General features: G+C 45.0%; 1 protein-coding gene across 4 annotated transcripts in view; it reads left to right on the forward strand.

Annotated features, from left to right (window-relative positions):
• DGCR2 (DiGeorge syndrome critical region gene 2) overlaps window positions 1-19,893 on the forward strand; it is an 84,982-nt gene that overhangs the window by 17,088 nt on the left and 48,001 nt on the right. For 2 of the 4 annotated variants that reach the window (XM_024239629.2, NM_001133029.1), the window contains 1 exon segment: window positions 16,418-16,540. The exons of the other annotated variants lie outside the window; for them this stretch is intronic. In XM_024239629.2, the coding sequence (XP_024095397.2) occupies window positions 16,418-16,540 (123 nt within the window). 4 annotated transcript variants of the gene reach the window in all.

Below are 19,893 nucleotides of genomic sequence, written 5' to 3' on the forward strand. Positions count from 1 at the left end.
TTTTATGTTTTGAGATGGAGTCTCACGCTGTCACCCAGGCTGGAGTGCAGTCGCATGATCTTAGCTCACTGCAACCTCTGCCTCCCAGGTTCAAGCAATTCTCCCCACCTCAGCCTCCCAAGTAGCTGAGACTACAGGTGTGCGCCACCACGCCCGGCTAATTTTTGTATTTTTAGTAGAGATGGGATTTTGCCATGCTGTCCAGGCTGGTCTTGAATTCCTGGCCTCCGGTGATCCACCCACCTTAGCCTCCCAAAGTGCTGGGATTACAGGCGTGAGCCACTGCACCCGGCCCTCTGTCCCTTCTTGAGGGCATCTGGAGAAGAGATGGCTGGCCCAGGGCAGAACCCAGCATCCACACCTCTGGTCTCCTAGAGCTGCGTGGTCGCCTGTTACAATAGCCCAGCCAGCCCTTGGCTTCCAAACCTTCTCCCCTCTGCTGCTGCTGCTTTGAAGTGTGGTGCTGGACAAATCTCCCTTTCCTAGTAGCAACTTGTATGGAAGGTGAAATGACCTGTGGGAAAGCCCCACTGGGAAGCAGCTGCCAGCTCTTTCCAAGACAGAATGTCTGTGCAGTAAAGCTTTCCTGCCAGGTGTGAGCAGGCCTGCCAGGGATGCTGGAACCTTCTGTTCTGGGCACTCCAGCAGGGCATGGGTGTCCCCTGCCCCGGGTGTGGGAGTCTGTGTCTGATGGGTCTCAGACTGCTCTGGTGGAGACCTATCTTAGTGGGCTGTGAGTAGTGTGAGCAGATGGGCTGGAATTTCTCCTGCATTTCTTTGCTGGAAATGTTTTGATTTTCTTAGTGATGTAACTGTGGACATGTGTGCTTCTGCTAGTACTCTGTCTCCCTCTTGTTCTTTGTGGGCAAATGTTGAAGAGAAATCAATTCTAAACAATTTATGCAGCATACTAAATTTCACACAGTAATTTGAGACAGCTCAGTTTACATAATTTAAAACAAGGCTAAGGCTTGCTGACAAAGAAGAAATTGAATCTAGAGAAAGAATCTGTATTGCAGAGACTCGTGGGTTTCTACAGGTCATGAATCCACTAATTCCTGGGCGTTGCATAGCCCAAAGCAGTAGCTCTCCAAGTGTGCCCAGGGGTCTCTGGGGGTTCCCTGACCCTTCTAGGGGCTCTGTGAGGTCAAAACTGTTTTCATGATAATATCATGTTCCCTGACCCTTCTAGGGGCTCTGTGAGGTCAAAACTGTTTTTATGATAATATCATGAAAGGTGTCATTTGCCTCTTTCTCTCATCCTCACAAGCATAAGGTAGCATTTCCAGACACTATTTGATATGTGATGACATCATTGCTCTGACAGCTAATGGGATGTATGCTTGGGATTCTCTTTTTCTCTCTCTCTGTCTTTTGAAAGAACAGTGCCTCACTGTGTTGCCCAGCATGGATTGCAGTGGCAGGGTCATAGCTCACTGTAACCTTGAACTCCTGGGTTCAAGAGGTACTCTCACCTCAGCCTCCTGAGTAGGTAGTACTACAGACAGACACCACCGCAAGTGACTAATTTTTATTTTATTTTACTTGTAGAGTCAGGGTCTGGCTATGTTGCCCAGGCTGGTCTTGAATTCTTGGACTCAAGTGACCCACCTTGGCTTCTCAAAGTGCTGGGATTATAGGCATGAGCCACTGCACCTGGCCTCTGTTTTTTTTTTTTTAAGAATTTTTTTGGCCGGGTGTGGTGGCTCACGCCTGTAATCCCAACACTTTAGGAGGCCAAGGCAGGTGGATCACGAGGTCAGGAGATCAAGACAATTCTGGCTAACACGGTGAAACCCTGTCTCCACTAAAAATACAAAAAATTAGCCGGGCGTGATGGTGCACGCCTAATTTCAGCTACTCGGGAGGCTGAAGCAGGAGAAGGGCATGAACCTGGGAGGTGGAGCTTACAGTAAGCCGAGATCGTGCCACTGCACTCCAGCCTGGGTGACAGAGCGAGACACCTCCTCAAAAAAAAAAAAAGAATTTTTTTTATTGTGGTAAAATACACATACAATTTACCACTTTTAAGTACACAATTCAGTGACTTTAAGAACATTCAGAATGTTGTGCAGCCAGCACCACTACCCATTTCCAGAACTTTTTTTTTTTTTTATCATCCCAAACAGTAACTCTATACTTTTTAAACAGTAACTCCCAATTCCCCTGCCCACAGCCTTTGGCAATTTCTGTCTGTATAGATTTGCCCATTCTAGATATTTCATACTAATGGAATCATACAATATGTTGTCCTTTGTGTCTGGCTTCTTTCACTTAGCATTATGTTTTCGCAGTTCATCCATGTTATAGCATGTGTTAGTATTTCATTTCTTTTTTAAATTGTGGTAAGATATATGTAACATAAAATTTACCATTTTATCTTTTTTAGAGACAGGATCTCATTGTGTTGTCAAGGCTAGAGTGCAGTCGTGCAATCAGATCATAACTCACTGCAGCCCCGACCTCCTGGGCTCAAGTGATCCTCCCATCTCAGCCTCCGGAGTAGCTAGGACCATAGATGCATGCCACCATGTCTGGCAAATTTTTCTATTTTTTGTGGAGATGAGGTCTCACTGTGTTGTCCGGGGTGGTCTCAAACTCCTGGCTTCAAGCAATCTTCCTGTCTCAGCCTCCCAAAGTTCTGGGATTACAGGCATTATCCACCATGCCCAGCCCCATTTTAACCTTTTTTTTTTTTTTTTTTTTTTTTGAGATGGAGTCTCGCTCTGTCACCCAGGCTGGAGTGCAGTGGTGCGGTCTCGGCTCACTGCAAGTTCCACCTCCCGGGTTCACGCCATTCTTCCGCCTCAGCCTCCCGAGTAGCTGGGACTGCAGGTGCCCGCCATCATGCCTGGCTAATTTTTTGTATTTTTAGTAGAGACGGGATTTCACCGTGTTAGCCAGGATGGTCTTGATCGCCTGACCTCATGATCCACCCACCTCAGCCTCCCAAAGTGCTGGGATTACAGGCGTGAGCCACCGCGCCCAGCCCCATTTTAACCTTTTTTAAATGTACGGTTAATTCAGCGGCGCTAAGAACATGCAGAATGTTATGCAACGAGCACCATTACCCACTTCCAGAACTTTTTTGTCAATCCAAACAGAAACTATACCCATTAGACAATACTGCCTATTCTCCTCACCCCTAGTCCTTGGCAACCACCATTCTACTTTCCATCCTTATTAAATTGACTACTCTAGGTACTTCTTATGAGTGAAATCATATACTGTTTGCCTCTTTTGTGTCTGTCTTCTTTCACTTAGCATAATGTTGTCCAGGTTCATTCTTGTTATAGCACGTGTCAGAATTTTCTTCCTTTTTATGGCTGATGGCTGATCACATTCACTTTTGTTTTTTATTTTTTGTCTCACTCTTTCACCCAGGCTGGAGTATCGTGATGCGATCTCGGCTCACTGCAACCTCTGCTTCCCAGGTTCAAACAATTCTTGTGCCTCAGCCTCCCAAGTAGCTGGGATTACAGGTGTGTGCCACCATGCCCAGCTAATTTTTGTATTTTTAGTAGACACGGAGTTTCACTATGTTGGCTAGGCTGGCCTTGAGCTCCTGGCCTCAAGTAATCCACCTGCCTCGGCCTCCCAAAGTTCTAGGATTACCGACAAGTGTGGTGAGCCACCGTGCCTGGCCCACATTCACTTTTTTTTTTTTTTTTTTTTAACAGAGTTTTGCTCTTGTTGCCCAGGCTAGAGTGCAATGGCGTGACCTTGGCTCACTGCAACCTCCGTCTCCCTGGTTCAAGTGATTCTTGTGTCTCAGCCTCCCAAGCAGTTGGAACTACAGGTGTGCACCACCACGCCCGGCTAATTTTTGTATTTTTGGTAGAGACGAGGTTTCACCGTGTTGGCCAGGGTGGTCTTGAACTCTTGACCTCAGGTGATCCGCCCACCTCGGCCTCCCAAAGTGCTGGGATTACAGGCATGAGCCACCATGCCAGGCCCCACATTTACTTTTGAAGCGACACAATACACCATTAGTTGGTTGCCCATGGGGTGCTACATGCCTGCTGTTTTTATGGTGGAATAATATTCTTTTGTAGAGCTATACCACATTTATTTATCCTCCCATCTGTCATGGCCACTTGGGTTGTCTCTGCCTCTTGGTTGGTATGAATAATGCTGTTGGGAACAGTGGTGTGCCAGCATCTGTTTGAGTCTCTGCTTTTAATTCTCTTGAGTACATGCCTATGAGTGGACTCGTGAGCATTTGATAATTCTATTAAAAGGTTAAAACCTTTGAGCAGGTGCTTGGGATTCTTGTGTTCAAAAAATTCTCAAGTGTATTTTTTGAGACAGGGTTTCGCTCTGATGGCCAGGCTGGAGTACAGTGGCGCAATCTCAGCTCACTGCAAAGGACCATCCACCTCCGAGGTTCAAGTGGTTCTCCCACTTCAGCCTCCCGAGTAGCTGGGACTACAGGAGCGTGCCACCACGCCCGGCTGATTTTTGTATTTTTTGGTAGATACAGGGTTTCATCATGTTGGCCAGGCTGGTCTTGAACTCCTGACCTCAAGTGTTCCGACCACCTTGGCCTCCCAAAGTGCTGGGATTACAGACGTGAACCACTATGTCTGGCCAAATTTCTCAGTTTTAATTTCTGATACAGTAAATATTGACAGATATAACCCACATAAATAAAAGTTCTTTGGGGTCTTCAATAATTTTAAGTGTATTAAGGTGTCTTAGAATGAAGAAGTGTAGGAACTGCTGATGTGGCAGGTTTTTGTTTTTTTTTTAAACGGAGTCTCGCTCTGTCGCCCAGGCTGGAGTGCAGTGGCGCAATCTCGGCTCACTGCAACCTCCGTCTCCCGGGTTCAAGCGATTCTTCTGCCTCAGCCTCCCGAGTAGCTGGGACCACAGGCGCCCACCACCACGCCCGGCTAATTTTTTTGTGTTTTTAGTAGAGACGGGGTTTCACCATGTTAGCCAGGATGGGGCTGTCCTTATTTTGGTACTGTGGCTGGCATGTTGTGATCATGGATTGTTTCATGAAGTGTCAACAATCCATTGGCTAAGAGGAGCTGGCCTGCCTCTGCCATGCTACAGCAAGGTGACAGTCATCACCAGAAGGCCTGGGACAGGACCTTGTAAAGCCATCAGTGAAAAGGGGTGACTTTTTCTTTTTCTTTTTTTTGAGACAGAGTCTTTTTCTGTTGTACAGGCTGGAGTGCAGTAGCGTGATCTTGGCTCACTGCAACCTCGCCTCCCCAGTTCAAGCGATTCTTGTGTCTCAGCCTTCCGAGTAGCTGGGATTACAGGTGTGTGCCACCACATCCAGCTAATGTTTGTATTTTAGTAGGGACAGGGTTTCGCCTTCTCCAGGCTGGTCTCAAACTCCTAGCCTCAAGTGATCCTCCTGCCTTGGCCTCCCAAAGTGCTGGGATTATAGGCATGAGCCACCATACGTGGTCAAGGGTGACTTTTTTTTTTTAAAGACAGAATCTTGCTCTGTCGTCCAGGCTGGAGTGCAGTGGTACAATCTTGGCTCACTGCAACCTCTGCCTCCTGGGTTTAAGAAATTCTCTGCCTCAGCCTCCAGAGTAGCTGGGATTACAGGCATGTGCCACCATGCCCAGCTAATTTTTTTGTATTTTTAGTAGAGTCGAGGTTTCACCATCTTGGCCAGGCTGGTCTTGAACTCTTGACCTTGTGATCCACTTGCCTCGACCTCCCAAAGTGCTGGGATTACAGGCGTGAGCCATCACGCCTGGCCAAGGGTGACTGTTTTTAAGCAAGTTTGTATGTGGCAGAAATTGCACTTACTGCTTTATAGAGAGACTGTGGAGGATATTGAGAAAGGACAGGCAATTTTTTGTTGTTGGTGTTGTTTTGTTTTTTTTGAGACAGGCTGGAGTGCAGTGGTGTGATTGTGACTCACTGCAGTCTTGACTTCTCAGGCTGAGGTGATTCTCCCACCTCAGCCTCCTGAGTAGCTGGGACTACAGGCATGCACACTACCACACCTGGCTTATGTTTTGTATTTTTAGTAGAGCTGGGATTTCACCATGTTGCCCAGGCTGGTCTCGAACTCCTGGGCTCAAGTGATCTACCTGCCTTGGCCTCCCAAAGTGTTGGGGTAACAGGCGTGAGTCACCACGTGTAATCAGTGGAAACGCAGTGTTGACGTCCAGCTAAAGCAATGCCAGTTTGACCTGTTGGAGTCACCGTCTGGTGTGCTGTGCTGGATGCAAGCTCTGTCATGTCCTAGAGTTGACTTTCTTTGTTCATTACCACAGCCCTGTCACCTGGAGAACTGCCTGGCACAGAGTAGGTGCCAGTGTTAATGAGTGATCCACATCTTCAGTTGCTTCCAGAATAGACCCGGCTTGACAGATGGATCAAGAAGGGAGAAAACCTTCCCTATTGGAGAACTTCTGACACTTCGTTGTCTGCTAGCAGAATATGGGAAGATTTTGAGCTGTGCAGTTCATTAGGCATTTAGTGAATGCCTCCATGTGTGGGGTGTTGGTGACATGGAGTATGGGGCAGCAATAAAGATGTGTCCCTTGGCCAGACACAGTGGCTCATGCCTGTAATCCCAAAACTTTGAGAGCATAAGGTGAGAGGATCGCTTGAGCTCAGGAGTTCGAGATCAGCCTGGGCAACTTAGCAAGACCTTGTCTTTACTAAAAAAAAAAAAAAAAAAAAAAAAAAAAAAATTAGCTGAGTATGGTGGTATGTGCGCCTGTAGTCCCAGCTACTTGGAAGTCTGGGGCAAGAGGATCACTGGAGCCCGGGGTGTCTATGCTGCAGTGATCTGTGGTCATGCCGCTGCATTCCAGCCTGGGTGACAGAGCGAGACCCTGTCTCAAAAAACAAAACATTTACATGTATGTAAAATGTCCCTATATATATATATACTGCAGAACAGGGTTTGGCAAACTACACCTGCAACTGGCCACTTTTTTTTTTGTTTTTCGCTAAAGCTTTATTGGACATGCCTATGCCCACGCATTCCCATATTATCTGCAGCTGCTTTAGCTCCATGGCAGCAGGGTTGAGCAGCTGTGGCAGAGAGAGGGTGGCCTGCGAAGCTGGCCACCTGGAAATACTTATCATCTGGCCCTTGAGGGAAAAGTGTGCTGACCCTACTCAAGGTGTGAAGAACAGAGAAGAGCTGCTTAGGAAAACAGGGCTAGACCAAGAAGGCCGACTCAGTTAGGGGAGTTTGGGGAGGGGCTCCTGGAGAGTGGTGTGTCTTGAGACCTGGGGAGAGGGGATGCCGTGGACTAAGGCCCAGCAGTGGGAAGTCCAGCTGTGTTCAGGATGTAGCAAGACAGTCATTCTGCTGATAGCTTATTTTTCCTCTTTTGATAACTATTTTTTTTTAAAAAAAGTCTGGAGAAAGAAAAGGACAGAAAATCCGTGTGGGGGCTATTTTAGCCAGAGCTGTCTGGTTGTAAGGAGTAGCTGTAGGAGGAACTTTTCCCTGAGCCCAGGGAGGAAGCACAGCCATCCTTGGGGTCATGGGACTGTGAAGGGTGTTGCTCCCCTTTCTCAGCCCTTCTGGTCTTACCCCTTACCTCTTTCTGCCGCAGGGTGCGCAGAACTTCAAGTGACTGTCTCAGTCTGGCTAGCCTGGATCTTCCCACTCCCATCACCTTACAGACTCTTCTCATTGGCCCAGCCTGGGGCAGGGCAGGTGGCACTCATGGAGTGGCCAGATGGACACTTCTCAAAGAGGAAGGCTGTTTGGGCCTTAGGAGCCTTTCCCAGACATGCATAGATTAAAGTATGGAGGGAAGAAATATTCTTCAAGTGTGTTTGAGTTATGGACACTAAGTGTGGTCGGCTATGCCCTGGGAACACAGGAGTGAACAGTGCAGACATGACCTGTGCCCTCAGGAAGCTTTACTTTTTTTTTGAGACAGAGCCTTGCTCTGTCGCCCAGGCTGGAGTGCAGTGGTGTGATCTCAGCTTACTGCAGCCTCCGCCTCCCGAATTCAAGCAGTTCTCTGCCTCAGCCTCCAGAGTAGCTGGGATTACAGGCACCTGCACCACACCTGGCTAATTTTTGTGTTTTTAGTAGAGACGAGGTTTCAACATCTTGGCCAGGCTGGTCTTGAACTCCTGACCTCGTGGTCCACCCGCCTTGGCTTCCCAAAGTGCTGGGATTACAGGCGTGAGCCACTGCACCCAGCCACTTCACTTACATATCTATATGTGCTGGGATTACAGGCGTGAGCCACTGCACCTAGCTGTTTCACTTTATCTATCTATCTATCTATCTATCTGTCTGTCTGTCTGTCTGTCTATCTATCTATCTATCTAATCTATCTGTCTATCTCTCTATATATAGGTTTACTATATACTGATATATAGGAAGCCAGGAGTGACAGGTACTACTTAGAAGCAGCCAAGACAAGGCAAGGTGGATGTGGTGCATGGGGGAAGGGGCCTTGTTTGCCAGAGAAGACTTGGCTGACTGCAGGACATTTGCTTTTGGATGATATAGGGGTATGGAGAAAGAAAACCCCCAGTGTTGTTACTTATTACTTCTTACTCAACTATTTCCAAAAATAATTTAAGGTAGTGCATTCAAGTTTTTTGGGGCCTAGGGTATGATATGTTAGGGTGTAGATTTGGAAGGCTGTGATGTGAGCTATGAATTTACTTTGAACAACACCATAGGTTTTTCTTTTTTTTTTTTTTTTTTTAATAGAATGGACACTGTTAAAATATTCTGCTGGGCAGGGTAGCTCAGGCCTGTAGTCTGAGGTGGGAGAGTCATTTGACTTTGAGGCACCATGATTGTGCTTGTGAATAGCCACCACTGCACTCTGGCCTGGGCAACATAGTAAGACCCCATCTCTAAAAAATAAAAAAGAATGTTCTGTTGCTAAATTTCTATTCAGTGAATGAACTCTTTCTCAGTATAGTTTGGGAAATTAGAGGGCTTTTTTTTTTTCTTTTTTCTGCATTGGTCTTTAAAAAATTTTTTTTAAAACTGTATGGACACAGTAGTTACATGTATGGGGTATATATGATATTTTGATACAAGCATAGAAAGTGTAATGATCAAATCATGGTAATTGGGGTATCTGTCACTTCAAGCATTTATAACTTTTCTTGTGTTAGGAATATTCTGATTCTACTCATTTATTTTGAAGTATAGAATAACCATTATTAACTATAGTCACACTAGACCTTATTCCTTATTTCCGTTAACTGTGTTTTTGTACCTATTAACCAACCTCTTTTTCTCACCTCCGCCTTTCCCAGCCTCTGGTAACCACCATTCCACTCTCTAGCTCCATGAGTTTAACTTTTTTTAAGCTCCCACATATGAATGAGAGCATGTGAAGTTTGTCTTTCTGTGCCTGGCTTATTTCACTTAACATAATGTTCTCCAGTTCCATTCATGTTCCATTTTTATGGCAAAATAATAAGAAATTAGAAATTTTTAATAAAACTGAAGACCTAGAATACACTGAGGAAGAATGGAGGGTTCCAGGTTCTTGGTCTAATGGTTAATTGTGGCTGAGGAAGACACACATTAGACCAGAAGAGCTCGTCCTAATTGCTGATTTACTCATCAAATAGTTCTTCAGTACCAGTCATGGGGCAAGCCCTGGGTTTGTAATTATGAAAATGACCTAGCTCCAGTATGGATGGCGGGGGTGAGATCTGGTAGGCCAAGGCTGTCTTTTCCAGAGGAGCAAGCACGTTAGGTGGGCCATGATTCAGTTTAGTTCTTCAGTTCCAGGCCTATCTAGTCCTAGAACACAGGGTGCCTGGAGTTTTAGCCTGTGGTCAGTATCTTTTGACCTCAAAATTGTTTCCTATTTAAACAGAAATCTATTTCATGATAGTTTAAAAAAAAAAAGCTTTATTGAGGTATAATTGACTTATAATAAATGATACATAAAGTGTAAAATTTGAGTTTTTTTTGAGACGGAGTCTTGCGCTGTCGCCCAGGCTGGAGTGCGGTGGCGCGATCTCAGCTCACTGCAAGCTCCGCCTCCCGGGTTCACGCCATTCTTCTGCCTCAGCTTCCCGAGTAGCTGGGACTACAGGCGCCCCGCACCACGCTCGGCTAATGTTTTGTATTTTTAGTAGAGATGGGGTTTCACCGTGTTAGCCAGGATGGTCTCCATCTCCTGACTTCGTGATTTGCCCGCCTCGGTCTCCCAAAGTGCTGGGATTACAGGCGTGAGCCTCCACGCCTGGCCAAGTTTTTTGTTTTTTTGAGACAGAGTTTTGCTCTTGTTGCCTAGGCTGAAGAGCAATGGCGTGATTTCGACTCACCGCAACCTCCGCCTCCCAAGTTCAAGTGATTCTCCTGCCTCAGCCTCCCGAATAGCTGGGATTATAGGCATGCACCACCACGCCTGGCTAATTTTGTATTTTTAGTAGAGATGGGGTTTTTCCATGTTGGTCAGGCTGGTCTCAAACTCCCAACCTCAGGTGATCCACTCGCCTCAGCCTCCCAAAGTGCTGGGATTACAGGCGTCAGCCTCTGCGCACGGCCAAATTTGAGTTTTCATATAGGTATAAATCTGTGAAACCGTCACCACAGTCAAGATAACGAACACAGCGTATCGTCACCCCAAACGTCTTCTCGTGCTCCTTTGTAATCTCTCCCACCCCCATCCCTTTCTGTCTTGATAGCTGCAAGTGCATTTTTTAGATTTTTATAGAAATGTTGTCATACAGTAGGTATTCTTTTGAGTACATACTGGCTTCTTCACTCAACATAATTATTTTGAGATTCATCCGTGCTGCGGAATGTGTTACTAGCTTATTCCTTTTTATTGCTGAGTAGTATTCCATTGTATGGCTGTACACAACTTAGTGATTTGCTTCTTGATAGACACTGTTTGTTTCCAGCTTTTGGATATTACAAATAAAAGTACTATGAACAAGTCTTTGTATGGACATACGCTTTCATTTCTCTTGGTTAAATACCTAGGAATGGAATGGTCAGGTTATATGGTAGATATATATTCAGTTTTAAAGAAACTGTCAAATTGTTTTCCGAAGAAGTTGTACCATTTTACATTTTCACTGGGAGAGTTCCATTTGCTTCACACACTTGCCACCACTTGGTATGGTCATTCTTTTTCATTTTAGCCATTCTAGTAAGTGGTTTCTCTTCATGGTTTTTTGTTTTTGTTTTTGTTTGTCGAGACGGAGTCTCATTCTGTAGCCCAGAATGAGAGTGCAGTGGTGCAATCTTGGCTCACTGCAACCTCTGTCTCCTGGGTTCAAGCAATTCTGCCTCAGCCTCCTGAATAGCTGGGATTACAGGCGCCCGCCACCACACCCATCTAATTTTTGCATTTTTAGTGGAGATGGGGTTTCATCATGTTGGCCAGGCTGGTCTCAAACTCTTGACCTCAGGTGATCCACCCACCTCAGCCTCCCAAAGTGTTGGGATCACAGGCATAGGCCGCCGTGCCCCACCTCTTCATGCTTTAATTTGCATTTCCTTAATGACTAGATGTTGAGCATCTTTTCATGTGCTTGCTAGCCATCTGTATATCTTCCTTGGTTAAGTGACCATTAAGATCTTTTGCCTATTTTATTTATTATTTTTTTTTAGAGTTGGGGAAGTCTTGCTGTTGCCTAAGCTGGAGTGCAGCATTGCAGTCCTAGTTCACCACAGCCTCCAACTCCTAGGCTTAGGCAGTCCTCTTGCCTCAGCCTCCTGAGTAGCTGGGACTACAGGCATGTGTCACCAAGCCCAGCTAATTTTTTTTTTTTGTAATGTAGAGATGAGGTCTTGTTATGTTGTGCAGGCTGGTTGTGAACTCCTGGGCGCAAGTGTTGCTCCCACCTTGGCCTCCTAAAGTGCTGGGATTACAGGTATAAGCCACTGCCCTTGGCCTATGCCCATTTAAAAAATTGGGTTGTTTTCTTATTGAAATTTGAGAATGCTTTATATATTCTGGATACAAGCAAGCCCTTTATCAGATACATGATTTGCAAATGTTTTCTCTCTGTGTGTGGTTTGTCTTTGCATTATCTTAACATGTCTTTTGAAAAACAAAAGTTCTCAATTTTGATGAAGTCCAATTTATCAATTTTTTCTTTTATAGATTGTGTTTTTGGTAGAAATATTAAAGGTATTTGCTTAAACCAAGGGTGTGAAGATTTTCTTCTTGTGTTTTCTTCTCTGAGTTTTATAGTTTAGGCTTCACCTGTAGGCCTATGATCTATTTTGATTTTTTTTTCGAGATGGAGTTTCGCTCTTGTTGCCCAGGCTGGAGTGCAATGGTACTATCTCGGCTCACCACAACCTCCGCCTCCCAGATTCAAGCGATTCTCCTGCCTCAGCCTCCCGAGTAGCTGGGATTACAGGCATGCACCACCATGCCTGGCTAATTTTGTATTTTTAGTAGAGACGGAGTTTCACCTTGTTGGTCAGGCTGGTCCCGAGCTCCCGACTTCAGGTGATCCACCCGCCTCAGGCTCCGAAAGTGCTGGGATTACAGGTGTGAGCCACCGGGCCTGGCTCTTCTGAATTTTTTATGCGGTTCAAGGAATAGATCAAAGTAGTTGTTCTTTGTTCCTCTTTCTTCCTCCTCCTCCTTCTCTTCTTCTTTCTTCCTCCTCTTCCTCCTCCTTTTTTTAACTTCATTTTGTAGATGAACTCCTTCCTTCCTTCTTCCTTTCTTTCCTCCTCCTCTTCCTCTTCATTTTTCTTTCTTCCCCGTTTTCCCAGTACCATTCTGTTGAAAGGACTGTTCTTTCTCCAGGGAGCTGCCTTTGCACCTTTGTCATAAATTAGTTGGTCACATATGTGTGGGTTTGTTTCTGCATTCTGTTCTGTTCTCTTGATCTTGATGTGTGTTTTGATGCTTGTATCACACTGTCTTGATTATTGTTCCTTTGTAGAGTCCTCCAAGTTTGTTCTTTCAGTTCAAAGTTGTTTGGAGTATTCTAAGTCTTTTGTCTTTCTATATGAATTTTAGAGTCACTCAATTTCTACAAGAAGTCCTGCTGAAATACTGATTGGGGTTAAATTGAATCTGTAGGTCAATATGAGTAAAATTGATATTAATAGTTTTGAATCTACTAGTCCATGAATACTATATGTCTCCCTAAAGGTTTAGGTCCTTAAAAAATGTTTTTTCTCAGCAATGTTGAAAATTTTTCAGTGTACAGGACTTCACATCTTTTGTTAGTATTCTAACAAAAGTATTTCTTATTTTTTTATACTATTGCTAATGGTAATTTTTAAATATCTGAACTTACGGTAGAGTTTGTATAGAATTGACATCAATTCTTCCTTAAATATTTGGAGGAATTTTCTATTGAAGCTGTTTGTGCCTGGAGTTTCCTTTGAAGATTTTTAACTAAAAATTCAATTCCTTTTAGGGCTGTTCAGATTGTTTATTTATTTTGGAGTGAACTTTGCATTTCATCTTTCAAAGAATTTGTGTATTTCATCCAAATTGTCAGATTTATTGACGTAAAGTTTTTCATACTATTACCTTATTCTTCACCCCTCCTCTGTTAGCCTTTATACTTTCTCTGGAATCCATAGTGATGACATCTCTCTTCTGATAGTGATTTTTTTTTTTTTTTTTTAAGATGGAGTCTCGTTCTGTTGCCCAGGCTGCAGTGCAATTGCATAATCTTGGCTCACTGTAACCTCTGCCTCCCAGGTTCAAGCGATTCTCCTGCCTTAGCCTCCTGAGTAGCTGGGACCACAGGCGTGTGCCACCACACCTGCCTAATTTTTGTATTTTTAGTAGACAGGGTTTCGCCATGTTAGCCAGGCTGGTCTCGAACTCCTGACCTCAGATGATCTGCTGGATCGTCTCCCAAAGTGTTGGGATTACAGGTGTGAGCCACCACGCCTGGCCTGGTATTTTGTATTCTTTATTTTTTTTGCTGATCAGACTGTCTAGAGGTTTATTAATATTACTGATCTCAAAAAAACAACTTTTGTTTTTCTTATTTTCTCTATTATTTTTCTGTTTTCAATTTCAGTAATGTCCACTCTCATCTTTATTATTTCTTATTGCTGGGTTTCATTTGCTCTTCTTTTGTAATTTCCTTTTTTTTTTTTTCCAGGTTCAAGTGATTCTCCTGTCTCAGCCTCCCAAGTTGCTGGGGTTACAGGCATGCATCACCACACCCGGCTAATTTTTGTATTTTAGTATTCACCATGTTGGCCAGGCTGGTCTCGAACTCCTGTCCATTCACCATGTTGGCCAGGCTGGTCTCGAACTCCTGACCTCAAGTGATCTGCCTGCCTCAGCCTCCCAGAATGCTGGGATTACAGGCATGAGCCACCACGCCCAGCCCTTGCTGGTTTTCTATCTGCTTGTTCTATCAAGAGGGTTATTAAAATCTCTGATTTTAATTGTGGATTCGTCTATTAGCAGTTATAGTAGTTTTTGTTTCATGAATTTTGAAGTTTCTTTCGTAAGTTTTAATAGATACATAAACATTTAGGATTATGTCTTCTTGAATCAGTCCCTTTATCATTATTAAATGACCGTCTTTGTTCCTGGTAATATTTGCACTGAAGTCTACTTTGTGTGATATTAATACACTCCAGCTATCCTTTTTTTGAGACAGGGTCTCACACCTGTTGCCCAGGCTGTAGTGCAGTAGCACGATTATAGCTCACTGCAGCCTTAACTTTCCAGGCTCAGGTGATCCTCCCACCTCAGCCTCTTGAGTAGCTGGGACTACAGGCGTTTGTCCCAATACCTGGCTGATTTTTTGTATTTTTAGAGAGATGGCGTTTTGCCGTGTTGCTCAGGCTGGTCTTGAACTCCTGGGCTCAAGTGATCCTTCTGCGTCAGCCTCCCAAAATGCTGGGATTATGGAGATTACAGGAGTGAGCCACTGTACCCGCCCTTCCAGCTATCCTTTGATTAGTGTTAACATGGTATATCTTTTTTTATTCTTTTATTTTCTCTTATTTATGCCTATATAAAGTGAGTTTGTTTTAGGTAATATGTGGTTGTATTTTGCTTTTTTCCCTACATGACAAATTCTGCCTTTCAGTTGGAGTGTTTAGATCATTCTGTATGCTTATTGATTAGGCAAGTTTAATTAAAATCTACCATATTACCCTTTGTTTTCATTTGTACGATCTGTTTGTCTTTTTTTTTCTTCTGGATTATTTTTTATTCTCTTCTGTGTTGGCTTACTTGCTGTAACTCTTGTGTTATTTTATTGGGGTTCATCATTAACTTATCATAGACTACCTTCAAGTGATGGAACACTTTACCTGTAGTTTGAGAGCCTTAAAACAGTGTGCTTCTGTTTCTCTCTTCCCAGCTTTGGTGCTATTATTGTCAAAATTTTACTTCTGTGTATGTTATAAACTGCACAATATAGTATCTGTGTTTTTGCTTTAAATAATTGTAGGTCAACAGCTTTTTCTTTCAGAACTTTAACATGTCACATCACTGTCTTCTAGGCTGTATTGTTTCTAATGAGAAATTTGCTGTCATCTAGATCTTTGTTTTTCTGTGCATGTCTTCTTTTTCTGCCTGCTTTTAAGATTTTATCGCTGATTTTAAGCAATTCAATTCCAGTGCGACTTGGAGTTGTATTCTTTGTATTTCTGGTGCTTGTGGTTCATTGAGCTACCTGGATTTGTGGGTTTATAGTTTTCATCAAATTGGGAAATTTTCCCCATTGTTTCTTCAGATGTTGTGTCTGTTCCCCCATGTATTAGGGTGTGTGAGGTTGTTCCACAGCTTACTGATGATTTGCACATTTTTTCCTGGTATTTTTTCATTCTGTGTTTCAGTTCAGAGTGTTTCTATTATTATGTCTTCAAGTCACTAATCTTTTCTACTACAAAATCTAACCTGTTAATGTTCTGCAGTGTATTTTTCATCTTAAGTGTTAAAGTTTTTCTCTCTAGGTAATAGGTTCGTAAAGGGCCAGGCATTAAATGTTTTCAGCTTTGCAGGCCATGTAGTCTTTCCTGCAGCTACTCAGCTCTGCTGCTGTAGCTTGAAAGCAGCCATAGACAATACATATTTGTGGCTGTGTTCTGATAAAACTTGATTTTAAAAACAGATGGGGGCCAGGCACAGTGGTACATGCCTGTAATCCTGGCACTTCGGGAGGCCGAGGCAGGCAGATCACTTGAGGCCAGGAGTTCAAGACCAGCCTGGCCAACATGGCAAAACCCCGTCTCTACTAAAAATATAAAAATTAGCTAGGCATGGTGGCACATGCTTGTAATTCCAGCTACTCAGGAGGCTGAGGGACAAGAATTTCTTGAACACGGAAGGTGAAGGTTGCAGTGAGCTGAGACCGCACCACTGGCACTCCAGCCTGGGTGACAGAGTGAGACTCTGTCTCAAAAATAAATAAATAAACAAACAAACAAATGGGAAGAGATTGATCCAGCCCATGGGCTATGGTTTGCTGACCTACTGCCACTTCCTCAATGGCCTCTCACCCTTTGGTCCCACAGAGCTGCGGTGCAACCCTGGGCAGTTTGCATGTCGCAGCGGCACCATCCAGTGCATCCCCCTCCCCTGGCAGTGTGACGGCTGGGCGACTTGCGAGGATGAGAGCGATGAAGCCAACTGTCCAGGTGAGTGTGTTGAGTAGGGGGGGTACACACCACCTTGTCTCTTTGTTGTAGCTGGGTGACTGTGCCTCTTGTGAGGGGTGGAGGTGTTATGCTGTCTTAACACATTGGAAAGTTATTTGAGCGGACCCCTTCCTCTCTCTCTGTCTGTCTTTTTAAAAAATAGGTGCCCAACCTAGGCAGATCCCAGAACTTGCAAGATAGCAGGGCTGTGGGGAGGCCCGTGAGATGCCCAGGAGGCCCCACTTAAGGAGGCGCTGCACTCCGTGGACTTGCATGATCTTGAGTGTGAACCCCTCCTGAGGGGTGGCACCTTGGCCACCTCTCTCACCTTATCCCCATCCTGGCTCTGGATGTGGGTGCCTCTTGATCCTGAATGTGCTCTTGTAGACTGGCCTTGGCACGCCCTCCCCTCCTGCTCACTCATTCACCTGGAAGTTTGTACTCGCAGGTTCTTTGCTGGCCATTATGTAGTCTCCTAAAGATGTATGGAAAGGCCACAAAAAGGCTAAGTCGGAGAACCAGGTTCTTCACCTGGTTTCTGCCCCAGCACCCTCAAGGAATACAGGGCACCCCATGAATAACAATGTTCACTGGATCCATTGTTCTCAACTTTGGTTGGGTGGGAGGTGTAGTGAGTACTTGTGCATGTGTGTGAATGTGTGAGACATACATATACATGTATCCACGAATTCGTTTTTAAGACTAGGTGGTGCTGATAAAGCCACTAAGGGGAAAGTGTGTCTTTCCCCAGCTTGAGAATCACAGGCTTAAATGCTTTGGCCAGACATGCAAGCTCCTTCACAAGCTGGTTTAGGTCTGCTTTCCACTACTTCGCCTTCAGTGGCCCAGCTGGGCTGTTTCCTGTGCCCGCCCCCATTAATAATCTCCTAGATGTGTGTGTGCTTCCTTGATGCTTTCCTGGAATTCCCTTGTTCTCTTTCTGCATAGACAAGCCTTGCCATCCTTCAAGGTGTAGCTCAGATGTTACCACAGTGGAAGAATGTCTGTGGTCCCTCCTTTCATAGATTGGCTTCTTCCAGTCCCCTATTTGTCCCTCGCTTATCGCATCAGAACCATTGGTAATTCTCACCATTCCTGGTGCCCAGGCTTGATTTTTCCATCCAGACCATAGTTCCCAGAGGGCAGAGACCTTTCTCCTTCCTTAGTGGGACTTGGCCTAGGACATGAAAGGTGTGCTATAATTCCTATAGGCTTAGTACTGAAGGAAAACCAATTCATTCCAACCAGGGTATTAGGTAGGGGATTAGGTGACATTTGAACTTGTGGTAGTTCTTTGAGGGCGGGGGGGCTCCAAAATAAGAAGCAGAGATGGTCTGGTCAGATTGTATTTGCCTGTAAAGAATGCTGTTTAGGCAGGGTGCAAAGGCTCACACTTGTAACCCAGCACTTTAGGAGGCCGAGGTGGGTGGATCACTTTAGGCCAGGAGTTTGAGATCAGCTTGGCCAACATAGTGAAACCCCGTTTCTAATAAAAATACAAAAATTGGCCATGTGTGGTGTTGCACACCTATAATCCCAGCTACTCAGGAGGCTGAGGCACAAGAATTGCTTGAACCTGGGAGGCGGAGATTGCAGTGAGTCAAGATTGTGCCACTGCACTTTATCCCGGGCTACAGAACAAGACTCTGTCTCAAAGGCAAAAAAAAAAAAAAAAAAAAAAAAAGCCAGGCGCAGTGGCTCATGCCTTGTAATCCCAACACTTTCGGAGGCTGAGGCAGGCAGGATCACTTGAGGTCAGGAGTTTCAGACCAGCCTGGCCGACATCGTGAAATCTCATCTCTACTAAAAATACAAAAATTAGCCGGGCGTGGTGGCGAGCACCTGTAATCCCAGCTGAGGCAGGAGAATCACTTGAACCCAGGAGGTAGAGGTTGCAGTGAGCTGAGATCATGCTAGTGCACTCCAGCCTGGGCGACAGAGTGAGATTCTGTTTCAAAAAAAAGAAAAGAATGCTGTTTAGAGGGGGCCCCTCCTGATCATCCCTGGAGCCCATTCTTCATCAGATTATGCATGTCTCTGGTGGAGGTGTTTGCCTTTCCAAATGAGGGTTTGGATGGTGTTGGCCCGGTCAGGAGCCTCTGGGACAGCCCTTTGTCTGGGAGCCTCTCTGGTGGGTCTTTGGGGTCAAAGCCCAGAGAAAGTGGACTCCCAGTGGGCTTCCCAGTGCTTGGGCTGCTGAAGTTCCCTGGTTGGTCAGCCTGGAGATGACCATGTGGTTATGAGTGGGAGCCTCCCCTTGCCTCTCGGAGAATTCCTGAAGAGAGAACCAGATGATTCTTGGTTCACTTTCAAGTGGAAACAGAGTTTATTTGCTGTTCTCGAAGTGCCATTTGGCTTTGCTTTTGTGGTTGTTTCTAATAACTGTCCTGTTACACACACTGAACATAGTGGTATCCACACTCATAGTTGCTGCCTTGTTCACCTTTCCACGCTCTGAAGACTTGCTGAAGGCAAGGAGTAGGTTTTATTTCCCTTGACCACATGGCCTGGCACGGAGGAGGCATCAACTTTGCACTTGAGTATTGGATTGAAGTTACATTGGTTGCTACATGTTTTCCCTAGACAGAAAAATAAAATCTCTCATAGAAGCCGAAAGTTACGAGTGGTGGCCTGCACCAGGACCGAGCAGTGAAGGCATGACAATGAGGACACATATGTGCAAGCCCACTGAGGCTCGGTAGGGCCTAGGAGTGTTCCAGGTGGGCTGAGGAGGCCACTGCCCTGACAAGGCTCACCCTGCTTCTCCTTGACTCATGGTCCTATGATTGTCCTTGTATAGTGCTGTGTCACAGTCTGGAGGGTGAGCAGATTGATTTCTTTTTTTTAAATTTAAGACGGAGTCTCGCTTTATCACCCAGGCTGCAGTGCAGTGGCGCCATCTCGGCTCACTGCAAACTCCGCCTCCCGGGTTCATGTCATTCTCCTGCCTCAGCCTCCTGAGTAGCTGGGATTACAGGCGCCTGCTACCACATCTGGCTAATTTTTTTTGTATTTTTAGTAGAGACAGGGTTTCACCGTGCTACCCAGAATGGTCTCGATCTCCTGACCTCGTGATCCGCCCACCTCGGCCTCCCAAAGTGCTGGGATTACAGGCGTGAGTCACTGTGCCCGGCCAAGCAGATTGATTTCTAATTGTTAAGTTGAGATTCTGAGCAAATTAAGTCATAAAAATGTACAAAGAATATGTAATACATATTTTCTTACTTCCCTGAATTAATAACTGCTAAAATCTTGTGATTTTTCTTCTAGTTTATTTTAAAACAAATTTTTAAAAAATCATGGATATAGAGTCAAGTCCTCATTGACACTCTCCCTTCCCCCAACCTCCTCCC

The sequence above is a fragment of the Pongo abelii genome, chromosome 23 (genome assembly GCF_028885655.2).
Source record: "Pongo abelii isolate AG06213 chromosome 23, NHGRI_mPonAbe1-v2.0_pri, whole genome shotgun sequence".
Taxonomy (NCBI): domain Eukaryota; kingdom Metazoa; phylum Chordata; class Mammalia; order Primates; family Hominidae; genus Pongo; species Pongo abelii.